At 38.9% G+C, this 17,396-nt stretch overlaps 3 protein-coding genes across 5 annotated transcripts; 2 read left to right on the forward strand and 1 right to left on the reverse strand.

Annotated features, from left to right (window-relative positions):
* Positions 1 to 724: 724 nt before the first annotated feature.
* LOC143446254 (uncharacterized) lies at positions 725 to 4,353 on the forward strand. Of its 2 annotated transcripts, XM_076945810.1 has the most exons (6): positions 725 to 1,056; positions 1,383 to 1,594; positions 1,681 to 1,959; positions 2,502 to 2,643; positions 3,091 to 3,328; positions 3,392 to 4,353. In XM_076945810.1, the coding sequence occupies exons 1-6, from the start codon at positions 873 to 875 to the stop codon at positions 3,627 to 3,629; spliced, it is 1,293 nt and encodes a 430-aa protein (XP_076801925.1). In that variant the 5' UTR covers positions 725 to 872; the 3' UTR covers positions 3,630 to 4,353. The 2 variants fall into 2 exon arrangements, with proteins under 2 accessions (XP_076801925.1, XP_076801926.1); XM_076945811.1 differs by lacking the exons at positions 3,091 to 3,328; positions 3,392 to 4,353 and adding an exon at positions 2,901 to 3,004.
* Positions 4,354 to 4,428: 75 nt separating this feature from the next.
* On the forward strand, positions 4,429 to 10,211 carry LOC143446037 (transmembrane protein 120A-like). The gene is made up of 10 exons (XM_076945484.1): positions 4,429 to 4,695; positions 6,623 to 6,741; positions 7,073 to 7,171; positions 7,297 to 7,356; positions 7,478 to 7,663; positions 8,113 to 8,178; positions 8,318 to 8,390; positions 8,665 to 8,746; positions 9,323 to 9,387; positions 9,745 to 10,211. The coding sequence occupies exons 1-10, from the start codon at positions 4,603 to 4,605 to the stop codon at positions 9,925 to 9,927; spliced, it is 1,026 nt and encodes a 341-aa protein (XP_076801599.1). The 5' UTR covers positions 4,429 to 4,602; the 3' UTR covers positions 9,928 to 10,211.
* Positions 10,212 to 10,334: 123 nt separating this feature from the next.
* LOC143446035 (irregular chiasm C-roughest protein-like) lies at positions 10,335 to 16,862 on the reverse strand. 2 transcript variants are annotated; one of them, XM_076945483.1, is made up of 12 exons: positions 16,693 to 16,862; positions 16,378 to 16,554; positions 14,785 to 14,937; positions 14,394 to 14,528; positions 13,736 to 13,927; positions 13,548 to 13,650; positions 13,226 to 13,380; positions 12,856 to 13,070; positions 12,607 to 12,747; positions 12,275 to 12,515; positions 11,741 to 12,085; positions 10,335 to 11,570 (listed from the first exon to the last, which is right to left on the reverse strand). In XM_076945483.1, the coding sequence occupies exons 1-12, from the start codon at positions 16,736 to 16,738 to the stop codon at positions 10,849 to 10,851; spliced, it is 2,625 nt and encodes an 874-aa protein (XP_076801598.1). In that variant the 5' UTR covers positions 16,739 to 16,862; the 3' UTR covers positions 10,335 to 10,848. The 2 variants fall into 2 exon arrangements, with proteins under 2 accessions (XP_076801598.1, XP_076801597.1); XM_076945482.1 differs by having other exon boundaries at positions 10,335 to 11,573.
* Positions 16,863 to 17,396: the final 534 nt, after the last annotated feature.

A 17,396-nucleotide genomic window follows, 5' to 3' on the forward strand; every position in this document is an offset into this window, starting at 1 on the left:
AACACTACATACTGAATGTAGTTAAGAAAATAATCTGTTGGCTTCATCTATGTTACCAACGGTATCGGCTTGAAACTCTAGTTACCGGTACCCTGGTGACTTATTTACAGTTAAAGCTGATCAAGGGTTCCCTGGTAACTTATTCAGTTACTTATTTGCAGTTCAAATAGTTTTCCCAATAAAATCATTCACTGACGACGTTATAAAATTTGAGGACGGTTTTCGACCAAATTCATTTTTTACGCCTCGTACTGAAGTTTATAAAACAAGAAAAATTTAAAAGAAATAGATCTGTTGTCAAATCGATTTTTTTCGGAGACATACTGCATTCGGATCTATTGATTTTTCTCTCGTTTTGTTTTGTTCGTAAAGCGACCTTCCAGCAACGATTATGTCCAACATAGCCATCAAACAAACAACCAGAATCTATATAAGCTACGGGTTTGTGTGATTTTACTGGATGGAAAACCGATAGTGGGTCAATCGGTCAGTTTAATGGAATATAATAACTAAACAAACATTGCAATCTTGTTTAATCTTAAATGATTTAAAGAAGAATTCTTTGTGAAATTATCAGATCCTTTTATCTTGTTGTTTGCAAATCAAACACAGCAACATATGGCCAACCTACACCATTTGAGTGTAAGATTTATTAAGAAAGAAAGGGGATTACCTATTAAATATTACAACGATATGGAGCAACAGTTAATTACAACGTGATCGTCGAGCTACCTTGCACACCAGCTTTCATTAGGATAAAAAAAATCTTGTAGTGCAAGGTATTTGTTTTTATTGGACCGAAAAAGTTTACACAAGTCTGCTGGTCACAAGTTCTACTTTAGAGCAAAGAAGTTAAAACGACACAAAAAATTATGAATTTAAACCCCGTGGAAGACAGTTATTATCAGTACAATTCAACTGCTATGTCGTACGAAGCCTCAGTCCAAGAAGAAAGAAATATCGTCACCGAGTTTGGCATAGATCGGCTGCAAAAATACATAGGAATTTATTGTGGTTTTCTCCTGGCAGGCAGTCTGTACTCCATTGAACTCTGGAGTAAGTTTATTATAAATATATACACAAAGATACAAAATAACTGTACAGCGTAGTGCATTGTAGGTCTATTTATTTACACAAATAATTTATCTTCTAATTGTGCTATCTTCAGTGAAAGCTGGTTAAAATGACTTCGCTAAATTTATCATTAGTAATCATGTCATTTATAAGTTACTAACTTCGGACAACTCAAAGTTTAAATAACGCCAAATTAATTTCATAAATTCTACATGTTCGTTGTATTAAACAGCTTCTGTTTATCCAAATACAACATAAAAACCAGCCAAAAGCTATATTAGTTTTTAACACTAACTTGATTGTTATAGTCCCGAATCTCTCTTGCTTGCCTTACGGTAACTCAAGCGACGCAACCGACATGATTTATTTTGCTAATTATTACTGCTGGAACACTCCCAACAACTATGATGTCAAAGAATTTTGTCGGCCTGACGATGTCCTAATAAATACAACTTCAATAGAAAGTTCAAACAATTTAAAGATACTTGTTCGTTATTTGCCGTTTTTCTTGATTCTTCAGGTGAGATTGGATTACTCTTTGAACTTATTTTAATCATTTTTTTCGTTTCTTTGATGGATGTTGCGCTGTTTTCTTTATTTCATCAGGCAATCTCGTTCACACTGCCATGGATGGTCTGGCATTCTCGTATTGAGACGCCCTTACGTGGCCATCTCAAATTCATGCAATATCTGCTCATAGACATCAGCAAACAGTTGGAAGAAATTGAAGAAACTTGTTACAAAGATGAGTGTTATGATGAAAGCAGTTCATGCTTTAATCGTCACAGCATTTACAAGAACGAAGACATTTCAAAAGAAAAAGTATCTTTGGATAAAGTTGAACAAGAATACCTGCACGAGCCCGGCAATGAAGTGCACTGCAAGGTGAAGTTTTTTTATGTAGGCCTAACTTGGAAATTTCCTATTTCCAACTCAGTGGTCCCCAACCTTTTTCTGGTCTCGCTTATTTTCCATCTAAAGTCGCTACGTACCATTTGTTTTCGGGGAAAGTTATTTTGCTCATTTATGAGTTATAGTTACTAATACACGTGAATTCATTTTCATAAAAAAAACAGGTTAATGCGATCGTTGCAAATTGTTTTTTCTCCACAAGCTTGTCCATGCCGGGCATAATTTAATTTATAGCGGTCGGGAAAGTTTCTCCTAAAAGTGTTTGTCAAATCCTATCGCGACGATTCCGGCTTTTTGACTTGTTGGCCACGAATATATGATGATGTAAAGCTCTTTTCACATTTCCCTGAGGTCGACATGCCTTCGCACACCACTCCAATGGTGCTCTTTACACAGATTGAAAACCACTGACCCACTGGCCAAACTTTGCAGGATGAAAGTTTTTCGCAATTTGTATAATTATTTGTGGACGTTTAGTAGCAATTACAATTGTATTCATAATTTAATGTGTGCAGAATGAATTTATATCACTTGGTACGCGGCTGCTGGGTTTCCTAAAGAAAATAATTTATGGTGATATCACTGATCGTCACTTCTTTTCCATGATGTGTTACGAGAACTTTGTAAGACTGCATCAAACACCTTACATATTATCAGGTAGCCTACATTACAAATCTTTACAAAGTTGCTTTTCAAAAAAATTTTGTTTATTGCATCCACGTAGTCGTAGAGCAGGGGCGGGCAATTTCTTCGGTCGGCGGGCCTGATATGAGAAAATGAAGTACTTGGCGGGCCGGATTCCTGAATAGATTGGAACGCAGCTTTGTCTTATTAATGTTCATGGTCGAAAATGTTTGCTCATAAATGTATGTAGACCCGAACAGAACAAGTAGATTTATGGCCATCTTTCTCAGGTTGGCAAACTTGGACTTATTCAGTGACGCAATACAGGGATTGCGGCCACATTATCATGTAAGACCGGAAACTGTCTGCGAGCCGCTCAAAATCCCGTCGCGGGCCGGATCCGGCCCGCGGTCCGTATGTTGCCCACTCCTGTCGTAGAGTATAGACTCAACCAAGGTAAATATTTTATTACTTCTTTAGTTTTCAAGCTTTGTAAAGACGAAAGCAAACTTCGGTTCAAAAGGGACGTTGGTCTTCAGCTGAATGAGAACCTTTTGTATCAATGGTGTCATACAGAAAACTTTAATGACTTCTTTATAGTGAAAGCTTATATTCTCAAGCACATTATTATGGTGATTTTTGGAGCGGTGTTTTTCACGATAATGGCGGGGTTCGGATTTCTTCTTATTTTAGAAATGAAATCCACAAACAACTTCAGGTGAAACAAACTTCCTTTAACGTTTGCGAATTCTTGACCAATATTTGTTTTTCCTTTTCACAGTTGTTACCTCGCCCTTCAACAAGTCTGTATGACCTGCATCATGCAGCATGAACGAAATTCTTTAGCAGTTTTTGGTTTCAATCTTGTCATTGTTGCTACCATGCTTCTGACATCATTTTCTAGATGGCGGTCAGTGAGAAAAGCGTCACGTTTATCTGAGAGTCACTTCTTAGATAAACTTGTTGAAGCTCCACACAACGCTTTTGTTCTGGCTGCACGAAAGAGCAAGAAAGACTGAATGTGCCCTTGTATGCAGTTCTTGTGAAACTTTGCAGCATTTAAATATGTCAATTGACTTACTTTCAATTAAATTATTATACAGAATTGTTTGTCTGCTTTTATGTAAAATCTTTTTCTGTGCAACAATGATGGTATACTTTTAAGAAAGTGATTGTTTTCTCGCAATGCTTTCATTCACTAACTTTTAAATTCACATTTGTCTATGTTTATGGTCCTTTTCTTGTGGCTATATACTTCATTTATAATTGATGACTTAGTACACAAGTTGACCTCGATGATTGTGAGGTCTTTTCATTGCCCCACACCAATCAATTGTGTCAAAATTATATTATGGTACTTTTTAGTTTACTTTAAATTGTGAAAATAAACTCTCTCTCTCTCTCTGACAAACTCAAAAAAATCGATGATCAAAATGAAATCGCACACAAGAAATGTAGGTTTTTGATCGTGTTTTGCCATTTTTATACTGCTGTTCATTTTTTGCTTGTTGTTGGGTCGTTGTTGTTGATTAAGAAAAACATGCTGTTATGTTGTGTAATTCATTTCTTAAATTCAAATTTGAATTCCAGTCAACATCATTGTCAACCTGAGAAAGCAAGCTAAAGATTTCAAAGGCTTGTGTTGATAAACTAAAGTTAATCTAAATTGTTATTCTGTTCTGTTTTTGTTAATTATTATTTTGTGTAATGAAATATCAAGTCCCAAAGTTTGCAATTTTTCAACCGCTGTAGTATTATTAGATGTCTATGAGGTTCAACATGAAAGATCAATTTAGCAAAAATTTGTTTTTTATTGTGAGATAAACTACAGATGGGAGTAGCAAGTAAGTCTGATGATAGTTGGCCCGATGCGAATGTTTGGAAGTTTCGGACTACACTTAGCCTTAGGTTCTAATTAGCTGAGGTTTTACGCCTGCAAAAGTTTTTAAGGCAGACACCAAATATTTCTGTCGATGGTAGCCTAATTTAACTATGGAAGTTGCACAAAGAATCGGGCAGACCGTTTCATTTTCGACATGCTTGGAAGAATGGGACGCATTATCGGACGATTTCGAAAAATGTATGGTGAGTAATTTATTTTTTGCGTTGCATTTTTTAAACACTTCCATGATTCCTACCCAAGAACATCCAATGATTACAATCAGTCGTGAAGTGGAAAGGAAGGTGCACTGCACTGCACGCGACATTTTAAATAAATGCTGTTTTGCCACAAAATGTGTCTTTGCAAGCATGATTTTCACAAATGGAAAGTCTGACAGTTTTCGATGAGAAATTGTGCGCGCAAAGACGCAAATTCTGGTGTAGCCTACACTGAAGGCTTAAATTTTTGTTTACTTGGTATAAATTGGCAACCAGCCTGTTTGTTTATTATAAATTGAGGTGAAGATAAAAAATTTGGCAGGCTTGTTGATTAACTTCGTGTGTGCCACTGCCACACTTCCAGGGGGTTAATCGGATGATATTTTTGCCACTGACAGCTTAGGCTTGCTGTGCGTGCTTAAGTTGTATATATATAATTTTATCTTTCTTAGACTTAACCAACTGGTAGGGTTAGTGCCGCACACACCTTTACTACAGTTCCCTTTAATTTCTTTTCTTAATGTATATATTTTTTGATTATAATCGTTTCGTTAAGTTTTTTCGTTTTAAGTTTTGGTTTGAGTTTTGTTGTCGTTAATAAAGTTTTTCTGCTTGATTTGGGATGACTGACCAGGTTTTAAGTGCTCACTAAAAAAAGTACAGGAGTCAGCTTCTACTGGTGTTAGATGGCGTAGATTTTTCTGAGGTCATTCAGGGCACTTCCTATGACATGGCATTAAGCGGTGTTCAGGATTTCTGTTAAGTGGCTTCGATAACACCTCTCAGAAAACTATCCACGCCCATCATATGCAAAAGATTCCTCGATTTGGTGCACGCAAACAGCCACAAGACCTTGCCAAATTTTCCTGCTTTAGTTGTGTTGTATTATTGTTGTTGCTAATACGTTTGCAACCATCTGCATCAACACAATTTTGACTGAAGGAATGTTCTGGCGACCTATTGGGCTGTATCTCTTTGGTTTTTCACTGGTTACTTCTTTTCACTCATAATTTCAATTAGCAAATATGGCAGTTATCAACAAGAAATTGTGCATGTAGGTATGCATAGTACACGGCCTATGGTATGATGCTGTGCACAGGAGACTCAATTCTTTGTAAATTGGTATTCCAAACACTGAATTTATCATGTTTATTTAGTATAAATTGGCATGAACATAAAAAAGTTTCAAGTAAGCACATATATGCACCTACCAATCTTAACCTGGCACATTCCCATTTTGATGCACAAATATTTCCTGTGTGTTTATGAAGAAAGGAATGGATCTAAAGAACAGTGATTGGTGAATTTTGACTTCTTAAAATATTCAGTGTTGGACACAGAAGTCTAGTGTAAAGTTCACAACAATGTCATGCACTTGAACATGGAACCCATGTGACTGCAACCCAATTGTGACTTCACCATCAGTTTCATAATATATATATATATATAGTTGTGTTTTTTGTTATTAACCCCTAAAAAGCTTTTGTAATGACAAATTACATATGTAGTAAATAAGTTGTAAAAAATAATTTTTTTTTTGTAAACTTTGTGATACTTGAAATTTTATTCTTGGATTAAAAAAAATTTTCTTGTGAATTAATCCTGTCCATGCTTCCCCACAGTGCAAACTTTAGTTGCAAAGCTTGTCTTTGTACATTTTCCGATGCTTCAATTTATTTGTGGCTTTTCCAAATTGAGATTTATTCCCTAAAACACTGACCAGGAGCAAGTTAATGCTTCGTACACTAACGGCTTTACAGTGATAAAGTAGCAAGTATCAACTACTGAACTCAATCGGTTTAATTTTGAGTCTGCACTTGTGAAACTGCACTATATGAAACAGATATTTTCAAGTAGTTTTTCACAAAAGGATGTTATCTCGTTGTTAAAACTATTATTTCATTCATTTCAGGAACAACATCGTGAATACAAGAAGGTTGCTGAAAGTTACCATTCCCAACGCAACACTTGCAAGTCGCAAACAGATAGGCAGTTAAAGAAGTTAAAGCTGTTGAAAGCTGCTTTGAAAACGTAAAAACTATTGTATACTCGGATATTAGTTGGTGTCTTGTTTTATAAATAATATTGTATGCTTTTAATGGTATATAGACCTGTATGTTTTTTAAGTCTAATGTTCTTAGCTTAAGGTCTTTATATTGTAGTTATGCTTTACGCAATTAGATTCGGTTGATGTTAAATTAATTTGCCAACAATTGCATGATAACAATCCCAGTATGGTGCTTTCACTGACTTCATTTCTGCTTTGATACATCTTGGCTCCGTGTATTTTTAGTTGTAAAATACTTTTATCTTTTTATTTGGAAATGATTGTCATTGACATTTGCATTTGTCAAAATTCTAGTGCCCCGACCAATGATGATAAAACTGATCTTCTGAATAAAATTGAGGAAAGAAAGAAAGGTTTAGAAGATCTAAGTAATTTCTTGCCACGAAAGAATGGGTAATGCTCTTATTTGATTTTTCAATAGACCATTGAGGTTATGGTAAAGCTGTATATAATATTTATATATATGATATTTAAAGAGTTTATCGCATTAATATTTGCTGACATTAATTCACGTTTAGGTTTTATCTGAGCCTTATAGTTGGTCAAATTAACATGACTTTCGACAGCACAGCTTCAAAGTAAGTTCTTTACAAAGTTAAATGAAAGAAATAAACAAACAACACAATTAACATACTTTTCAGATATGAAATGTGTTGTGCATTTATTATTAATTGTTTATATTTTGAATTATTCACGAAGGTTCCGTTACAAAGATGAGTATGAGAAATTCAAACTCTACTGCAGTATCACAATGCTCGCTTATTCCCTGATATTAAACTTTGTCATTCCTCATCGTTTTTTTGATGCAATGTTCTCCTTTCTACTTCTGTGGTATTACTGCACTTTAACAGTTCGAGAAAGCATTTTAATCGTGAATGGTTCAAGGTAAATGGTTTCAGGTTTTTATTAATTCAGTCTATCTAAAACTTTTGGTTTGTGTAACCCAGTGGTTCTTGAACTTGTTGAAACGACTGACTCGTGTAGGTTTCAAACATGCATTTACTGAACGCTTTGTTCAAATTTGAAAACATTCATCATTCATGCAGTGTGTGTGTGCTGATTCCCTGGGACTGACTCACTAATGCCCTGGGGTTCGGTCATACCCAGTTCAAGAACCACCGCTGTAGCGTGTACTATTACAAAAATATTCTTAAAGTTTAGTATGAAAACATTGAAAAGAACAGAATATTCTATAACAAAAACCCCAAGCCTGACTTCTTAGTTAATTTTTGAAGTCATTTTGATACCGCTTTTATGTCATTACGTCTTTGCTATCCTTGCTAAGCTCTCTAGCTGTTGATAAAGGTTTGCCAACTGCTGTTTCTTCCTTTCAGAATAAAGGGCTGGTGGGTTTTGCATCATTACGTGTCAGTTGTGCTCAGTGGAACAAATGTTTTGTGGTAAGCCCTAGTTGTACTTTCTTCGTCGAGACATCCTGGCTTGTTTAAAAAGTTGCTTCTGTTACTTCCCTTTAGGTTAGCTTGGATGTAGCATTCAAACTTCAAAGTAAATGAACTTTTCTGAATTATTTTATAATAGGGCTGATAATGCAGCGTACCAGGAGTTCAGGCCTGTCTTCATGGCGTTTTCGGTTTATCAAAGTTTTGTTCAGGTAACTATTGTGGTTGTTGTGGTTGTACAATATGTTATGTGTGCCTTGTATTTAAAGTATGAAAACAAGAGAAACTTTGGATTACAGATTTTGTTCAAAAGTGACTGAACCTTCACAATCTTAGTTTATTATTTATTATAATACGCTTACACTTCTTGTAATACGCTAATTCAATAATTTTTTTGGCCGTTTTTGCCACCCAATGCTGCAGCCGCCTGAGTAACGCACATTTCTTGTATATTTTCATGATATTTATGTTGCTATTTCTCCACAGTTGCTGCAATATTACTACCAAAGTGGTTCGCTATACAGGTTACGGGCCCTCGGTGAAAGGCATGACATGGACATAACTGTTGGTAAGAATGTGGCCGCTTATTTTGTTTCTTAAATAAGTGAAAGATTAATTCGTTTACTAAAGTGGGAAACAAATGCCAACCAAATTTAATTACTATTGAGGATCTGTTGATTCAGACAGACTGCATGTAATTTCGACAAACGCGTCTGATGAGGTCTAGATTTAGTCGTGTTAAAAGCAATGGTTTCATACTTGCGGTTGCTTGCTGACGATCCTCATACAGAAATTCGACTCAACAACCTGTTATTAAAGCACGTTCATGCTTATTACACCCGTCATTACATGTAAGGAAAGCCTTCCGGGTACAACCAACTGATCGGCTTGCATGCATGGAAGTCGTACGCAATGTACTGGCACTTTTGCTTCCTTGTTTGACAATCGAACAAGACGGTTATGTTCGATTACAGCAATTAAGAAATGTATTTGCTCGGTATTGTAATTCTGAAATCTTCCCGTGCAGTTTCATCAACGATAATTATTTCTTGAATGGAAACGCAATTCACAATTGAGTGTTTCAAAGAATTACGTGTTCACTGTGGCTCATATCGCAACTAAAATACTGCTTTTTTCTATGCAGAGGGCTTCCAGTCGTGGATGTGGCGTGGCCTCACCTTCCTGCTTCCATTCTTATTCTTCGGCCATGTGAGTTGAAATATTCCACCCCTGTGCGCAAACATTGTCCATTTAAGCTTAGATTAGTGTTTGAATCAAGCGAAGAAAATGAACGCACTTACGCACTACCTTTTAAGTAAATGTTTTTAAATTTACGGGAAAGTCTAGAAACCTTGATTTAAAAAGTTCAACTTATCCTTTTCCAAAACCTTGATCAATCGCCTCTAAAATTTGAGACCTCTGATCCGACGCCCGCTTACTCTGCAAACACATCAAAGCCCGGCTTAACATCACAAAACGTCTCATACGTGTATACTTCAACGGAAGCTGAATTTGCAAATTCCCCGCATGCCTACGAAGTCTGGTACACTGTGTCGTTTATTTCAGATGTGGCAGCTTTTCAACGCCTATACCCTTTACCACATCGCTGTCAAGTACGAGTGCTCGGAATGGCAGGTGCCCGTCATCGGTCTTCTGTTCTTCGTCCTCTCCTGCGGCAATTTATTCACAACGATCAACGTTGTCGTGCAGAAATACCAGAAGAAAAGAGTCAGGAAAAAGCGGGAATGATTGAACCGTTGTGGTCATTGTGCAATCCTATTAGGGCAGATATTCCTGCCATAACATCGACTTTCTGTATCGAAATCTTAGTGAAATGTAGCGTTCATGACGTAAACTAGATAAATTCAGTTCACTATGAGAAATTTACAACGTGATTTTTTCACCTATAAGTGATTTTCGCAATTGCTGCTGATCCCGCTGCTAGTTATTTTATGGTGATGTACATGCTGCCGAGCGCCACCTAGCCATCGTAGTTTTAATTATTTTGTATGATTATTAAACTCTCATATAGATTTGTCTTCAATTAAATTTTAAAACGGTTATTAAAAGGCCTAGGGTGACTTGCAGGCATACTGACTCTGTGCGAGGTTTGTGATTGGTTTGTTTGAATTTTATTCAGTAAACTTGAGAAACTGAAAAGAAATCGTATGAACAAAAACCAGCAGTGAAAACACTCGATAGCTCGTAAATTCGAACGAAAAAGTAAGTTAGTAAGTTAGACGCGTAAATCCATTTTTATCCAGTTTCCTTTGACAAATTTACTTGGTCTACAATGGAGCAAATTTTCACCGAGAGAGAAAATCAAAAATCACCGAGAGAGAGCACGTTCGTGCTGCAAACGTTTAATAAATAATTAAAAAAAACTGTATAAAAAATCAACGAAAAGCAAAAGAAAACATAATTCATTCAACCAATTTAAGGCACACGTCGCGCGGCACTGAATGCTTTCCATAATAAAAAGAATTGATTCTGCAAATCATGCAATTTCACTCAAATCCTTCATTTCTTTCTCGAACCTCTTAATTCCAGATTTCCTACATATGCGTCCCAACTGCGATTCGTAGAACCTGGCAAAACATCTTCATCTGTGGTCCTTTGTCGCCAACATGCGGTTGTTTGTACAACGATATTCCCGCACTAGATAGCGTTTCATACATGAGTTGCCATCCGTGCTGGTATCGTTCGGAGAGCATCAGACTGCTTTGAAGACTGACTCATTCTCGACAGATTGGTCATTCTTGGCGCATTGTCAGAATAATCCATCGCGCGGTTGGCGGCGGCAGACGCGCTTAGAGCGGAACCTCTCTCGAATTTATCCAGCGACGATTGAGACGATCCCATTGGGTGTTGATAGAACAGAGGGCCTCCGCTAATTGACGCGGGGATCGGAGTGGTCCGATTCCCGCCGGGGTAGACTTGCGGCCCGTACTGCATCGGTGTGTAAGGCCTCGGATTGGTGGCGTAATATTCTGCAGGCGTGGGCACAGCAGAGTAGTTGCTGGTGGCGAGGGCGCCAGCATCCGAGTAATTTCTCTGCACATATCGGACGGGAGGTGGCGACAAACGATCACCGAGAGCACTAATGCTTCGGATCGTCGAAACAGGGTGAGACAACGTGGTGGGATCGTAGGGGCCTTGGTCGTAAGCGTGTCGGTTGCTGGGTGACATGGGTCTAGAGCCCATCGCGGAATAAGCGGCCGCTGGTATGTGCTGCGAGCTATTGGGGAAGTGGGAGTGATCCATCTCCATGATTTCCATCGGAGGAGGAAGCGAACTTGCGTATCCAGGGTAACTGGCTCCGAGGGAGGAGGTCTTGGTGGGAGATGCGGAGCCGATCGAGAGCTTCCTGCGGTCGCGATTCCACGAATTTGCTTCTGGGACGACATAAAAGGCAATAACGTCACAAATCAGAAGAGATCGGTACAGAAAGTCCACAAACTTCATCAGCAACTATTTTAAACGTTCTAATGTTCCTTTCCGCGCTTTATGTTACTTTACGGCAAAAATTGATTAAACTGAAGTAAAATTCGCCTTCACCCACCTTCTGTGTGATAACCGTCGTCGTGACCGGAAGTCGGGGTCGGAGTTGCGTCGTCAGAACCGGAAACAGATGATGCAGGGGCGACGCTGTGTGACGAAACAGACGCTCTGGGGTTATACTCGGGATCGAGTGCGTCAATGTTGGTTTGATTGATGGGAACTCTCTCATCTTGGTCAATTCGCGAATTACTTCTATGACCCTTCTTCGCGAACTTTGTCGACTTCTGGCGTCGCCTCGATCGAACGCAACAAAGCGCGACCAAAATAACGACGACTAGGATCAAACCCGCGACCGCTCCTCCTATAATCGCGCCCAGCATAAGGACGTTGTCTTTCTTGCCCGTGCCTGGATGGGTGGAAATAAAGCAACAAGTGTATTTAGGGATTGAGAAGCTGAGACCGAATTTGATGACAATGGCACCGACACTTTATGTTAATGCAATGGAAATTGTAGGACTCGATACATGCGCGATCCAGCAACGAAATCGCATTTTAATTTCTCGAATTCGGTTCTTTTGTCGCATTCTATTCTCACCTTCATTGAGCACGATATCAAGGCTGTTTCCTCCATAAGTATTGGACACCGCGCATCGGTACGAGTGAAGATCGTCCAAGTCCACTCCGACCACTTCGAGTCGGGCGGAACTCTCACCTCGTGTGAACAAGCTGCGGTACTTCGCCGAGCTTTCGTCATCACTGGTGACGTCACCCATCGCGGTCTTAGTCTCATTGTTAACAATGGTCATGGGAGTGTCCCTGTGAGTCCACGACCAGGTCTAAGAAATAAAGAAGAGAACCGTAAGAAAGAGGCAACAAAGCAGTGGCAAGTGCTTCTGTCCAACTAAATCATTAATCTCATCAACTCACCACTCGTTCTATTCCCGGGTCGCTATTCAGCGAGCAAATGATGCTGACGTCATCACCGATTACGGTGTATTGCGTCAGAGCGTTTCCGAATTGAGGGGGACCTCGGACAACCAACTTCATGGTCGCTTTGTCTTTACCAACCTGCAGCGATTAACATAGAAACATTATAATATCATTCCTTCGCATGACCGCCGTTCAAACGATAGCAACATGAACTGAGTTTTGACGTCAAAGTGACGTCGCACTTACGTTGCCAGCGTTTGCGTGACAGACGTAAGAGCCAGAGTCGTCTTGAGTGACGTTGTTTAAGACCAGGGTTGTGTCCCGACTCAATATGACATCATCGCGTTCCCGGACCCAGTAAACTGCAGCTTGTGGGTTCGAATCCCACTCGCACCGCAAGGTGACGTCATCTCCGATTTCAGAAATGACGTCATCAGAACCGTTGACAAAAACCGGAGCGTCTGATGAAAGAATTATAGGTATTTAAGAGTTTTTGCAAAAATTTCCGATTAATCCATCAATCAGAACTAACCGTTACAATTAACTGGGTTCAACTATTTCGGCAAAACCAAATAAAAGCTCGGAAACTTCACAGCGAAAGTTTTCTAAAACTTACATAGAATCTCCATGACAATTTCATCGCGTTTCGACGACCCGCCATCGTTGCGAGCCTCGCAGCCAATCAGCGATCGATGAAGACTCCTTTCCGCGACTCCGATGCCAAAAGTTGACCCGTGCTCATCGGGTTGAACCTCACCGTTGACAAACCACCTACAGCACATGTACAAGGTGATGACTGGTCCGGCACCAGGCTGCACGTTTCCCATATATGGTGTGATAACTTGAGGCACACAAGCACCAAACAACACTGCACTCATTCTAACCCCCCCCCCCTCCTAGCTGGCATGCAAGCGACGTGAAATTCACAAACAGCTCACCTGTATGACAACACAGGCGGGTCGGCAACAGCGCGACATTCCGCGTTCACGTAATCGCCTTCTTTAATCACAGCTGGCAAACTGACTTCGACTTTTGGAGGTTCTAGAAAACCAGACGAGGCGTTTATTGCTAAATTCCTGAAGCCGATTTACTGGAATGACGAGTGAATGCTATTTTGTAATCTCACCTATCATGTTTAACTTCAGCATTATCCGTCCAAATTCGTCATCTTCCAAAGCTTCACTCAGCATGACGCAGGCATACGTCACGTCCACGTCATCAGGCCCCGGTGTTATCCGCAAGGTGGTGCTAGTGTTGTAGAGCATACCTTTCGGCTCGCTCACGACAGTTGTGACGTCATCGACTATAACTAGACCATCTGAAAGAAAGCAAACGTGTAAATGTGATTCATAAAAATAATTTTACAACCAGGGTTACGTAATTTCAACATTTTACGAGTCACGTAAGCGTGGGAATATTTTATCAATTTACTTGTAAGAAAAGATGAATTGGAAATGGATGTTTCAGTCTACTCGTTCGTAAATGTGTCAACCGCAGCTAAACCTGTATTTTTCTACAATGTATCCCATGTATATATAATTATATGTTCGTTTTGTGTTTCACTGTATTATGGTTCTAAAGAGAGACTAGGTCAGTCCCAAATAACTTGTCAAAGTCGTTTTTTCTTACAAATATATGAAACATGAGTCTTCCTGTATTACAGTAGTTGTGTTATTAGCGATTATACTCTGTATTTAAAATCCGCTTCGTCTCCACTTAAACTTTATTAACGTAATTAATTACAATTACGAAATCGTAGAATGGTCACCTAATACGGAACTTACCTCTATACCAGACCAACCGGGCGGCCGGCTTTCCATTCAAAGCTCTGCAGGTGATCTCGTTCATTTTCCCGGTAACCACGTTCACTTTCTCGGTCTCGCTGTCGAAATTGTCAACCAGAGGGCCGACAGGAGGAACTGGGAAGAACAAATATACGGATGAAGTTTATCATGGATCAACTAAAACTGGTTATTTGCAGAAAGATGACATTTCGCCCCATTCCAGCATTGCTTGAATCTCAATACTATTACGATACCAATATTGCTCAATTCCACTGTTAGGATATTGCTTATACTGTTAGGAGCAAAATGAAACATTTCGACTAGCCCAAACTCTGGCCTAACCAAAAGGCCAAATTCGAGCTGCCAGGTCAGAAAAAGCAGTAAAATTTACCCTGAACTGTGAGTTTCGCCTTCTTCGACCTCAGGTTGTGCTGAGTAACCTGGCACTCGTATATCTGTTCGTCTTCATTTGCATCGACGTTGACGATGTGCAAGTTGTATTCGCCGATTGAGACATCTCCCACCATGGAGTAGCGTTCCCAGTCTAAAAATCAAGATTGAACATCCAAGTTTCATAAATTCTACTGCATGAAATAGTAAAAAATAGCCGGTTATAACACTTATACTAAGTAATAATTTTCTTCCATTAAGGCCAATTTCTGCATTTAAATTCCGATTTTAAAGGGACATGGCAATCACTATGAAGCCATTACAACTTTCTCCATCACCCACTGATATAGACAAAAAAATTTTAAACGACTTCCTCGTAATCATGAACCCAGTGGTTATGAACGCGAATCAGGTGGCTTTGTTTCACCAATGATATTAATGACGAGACGATAATGAAAACTGAGAGACGAATATTGATGATAATTACTAGGGCCATTTTTATTTTGACCTAAAAAAAAATTTTTTTGACTTTATTTTTGTCAAATTTTGACTTTATTTTGACCTAACGAAATTGCTTATTTGTCGAGGCCACAGTTCTTCCTCCAGTTACCCAAACATAATATTTTGTCGATTTCAGACGCAAACGTAATATTTTGTCGAAAAGTCAAAGTGTTTTATGGTGTATAAAAAGTGCGTCGTGTTTTTTGGCGATAGATTTAGGTAGCTTGTGTTGCTGAAGACGATTTAGCTTGCTTAGGCATTTTTGTACTACAGAATGTCAGTAGGATATTCCTAAAATCTAAACTCTTGATCTTCTAAAAGACCACGTTTATGAAGAGGAAGTGTTTTATAAGAATTCTTTAAATACGTTAACGTAACAATGAATAAACAATGGACAATTTGCGATAAAAGTTACTGCTGATCCAAGTGGGCATTGTGACTTATTTCCTGCTTTTATGGGTTAATATGGTTTAATTGTGTCGCAGTTCCTGATTTACAATGCTTCCACGAGGATTTTTACAAAAATTACTCTCAAGAAACACAAAACCTTTGTCAAAAGCCATAATTTGACAAATTTTGACTTTATTTTGACCTATAAACTTCTTAGAAACAATCCCCTAGGTGCTGAAAACAACTTTATTTTTTGATTCGTGGTCAGACAAGGTCCTTAAAAATATTTTGACTTATTGACTTTTGCGGGCCTTAATAATTACCATTACGGACATAGGGATGGTTGCGCGGAACGGTAAGAAGTCACGAATTAGACCTTCCCTTGTCTGTTTATAAGCAATGATGTGATAATTTCTTAGAAATTTTTCGGTGGTCGCCTCTCACAAAGGCAGTAATAATAGTTATTAGCAATGCACTGCCGGCTATTACTTGATTACATTGATACCACAGTACGGCAATTAGTACATTATAGCTGGGTGCCCGCAGCGCATAAAGACGAACAGAAACACCAAACTTAATAGACACAAATTGGTTTCAACGAAAACGTTTTACATCAGCTTAACAAATCGCTTCTACAGAGCTTATTCCGGGTATAAGTTGCTTATCTATAAAACGTAATTCACTTGCTTATTCTCACACTTACTCGACAGGTTACGGTCGTATCCAAGAGCAAAGCCGCCTCTGGTCCACTGAACCGGTGTGAGGTCATCGTAGGGGAGGTTTTTAACCACACACCGTAACGTGACGTCATCACCCTTACGTACTGTGACGTCTTGAGGGTCTTCTATTATGGAGGGTTTTTGCGCCCATGACGTCAGCACTGTGAAAAATAAAAGAATTTGAGCAAATTTTAACTGTAGACGACGAAAAACGTGAACTACAAAATAGTGTCAAAAACGAGAACAGTGCAACCAATTGTAATTCTACTTCTGCTTTTCTACCACTCTTCAGCACCTACCGAAGCAACAGGAGCATATCAGTGTTATCAACAAGGCGTCCTTCATACTTTTAGACGCTATGAAGTTGTAGTGACCTTGAGATGTTCCAAAAACAGAAATTTATATTGACGGAATGTTGTAGTAAAAATTATTTCATATATTTCTTAAGCTTCCTGTGAAAATAAAGCATATAATTATAACGTAGTACCACAATCCGGGAAAGCCCCTTGTTAACTGGTAACACAACACTCAAGAAAAACAATACACTAACGGAATATGTCAAAACGGATTCATAAACATGTTCTTTTGTTGTATCACTTTGATATTACACCATTGTTGTATCAGCAGCCTTTAATAAGAACATGAGTACCCTACTGTCACCCCTGCACCTGCGTCGCGTCATCCACTTCAGGATTCGACATATTTAATTTGACTAAGGACAGACCAGCACTCGAGGACTCGTTTTCCGATGACTGCTTTCAACAAGTCACGCTCTGTAGAGTTTTCGCCACCCCTACAACCTGCCAAGCTGTTTTTTAAGCAAAAAATCACGCACGGCGATACCTCCTTTAATGACTGCTTTCCTGTCTGCACGAACCGAACCGTCGCTAAATTTTACTGCTCCTATTTGACCGGCAAGAGTGTTTTAATGTAGTCGAACCGTACCTGCCAGGTCCCTGAAAGGTGGCCGTAAATTTAAGCAATTTCTACAAGTCAAGCGAGA

Source organism: Clavelina lepadiformis, chromosome 2 (assembly GCF_947623445.1).
Source record: "Clavelina lepadiformis chromosome 2, kaClaLepa1.1, whole genome shotgun sequence".
In the NCBI taxonomy this organism is placed as follows: Eukaryota; Metazoa; Chordata; class Ascidiacea; order Aplousobranchia; family Clavelinidae; genus Clavelina; species Clavelina lepadiformis.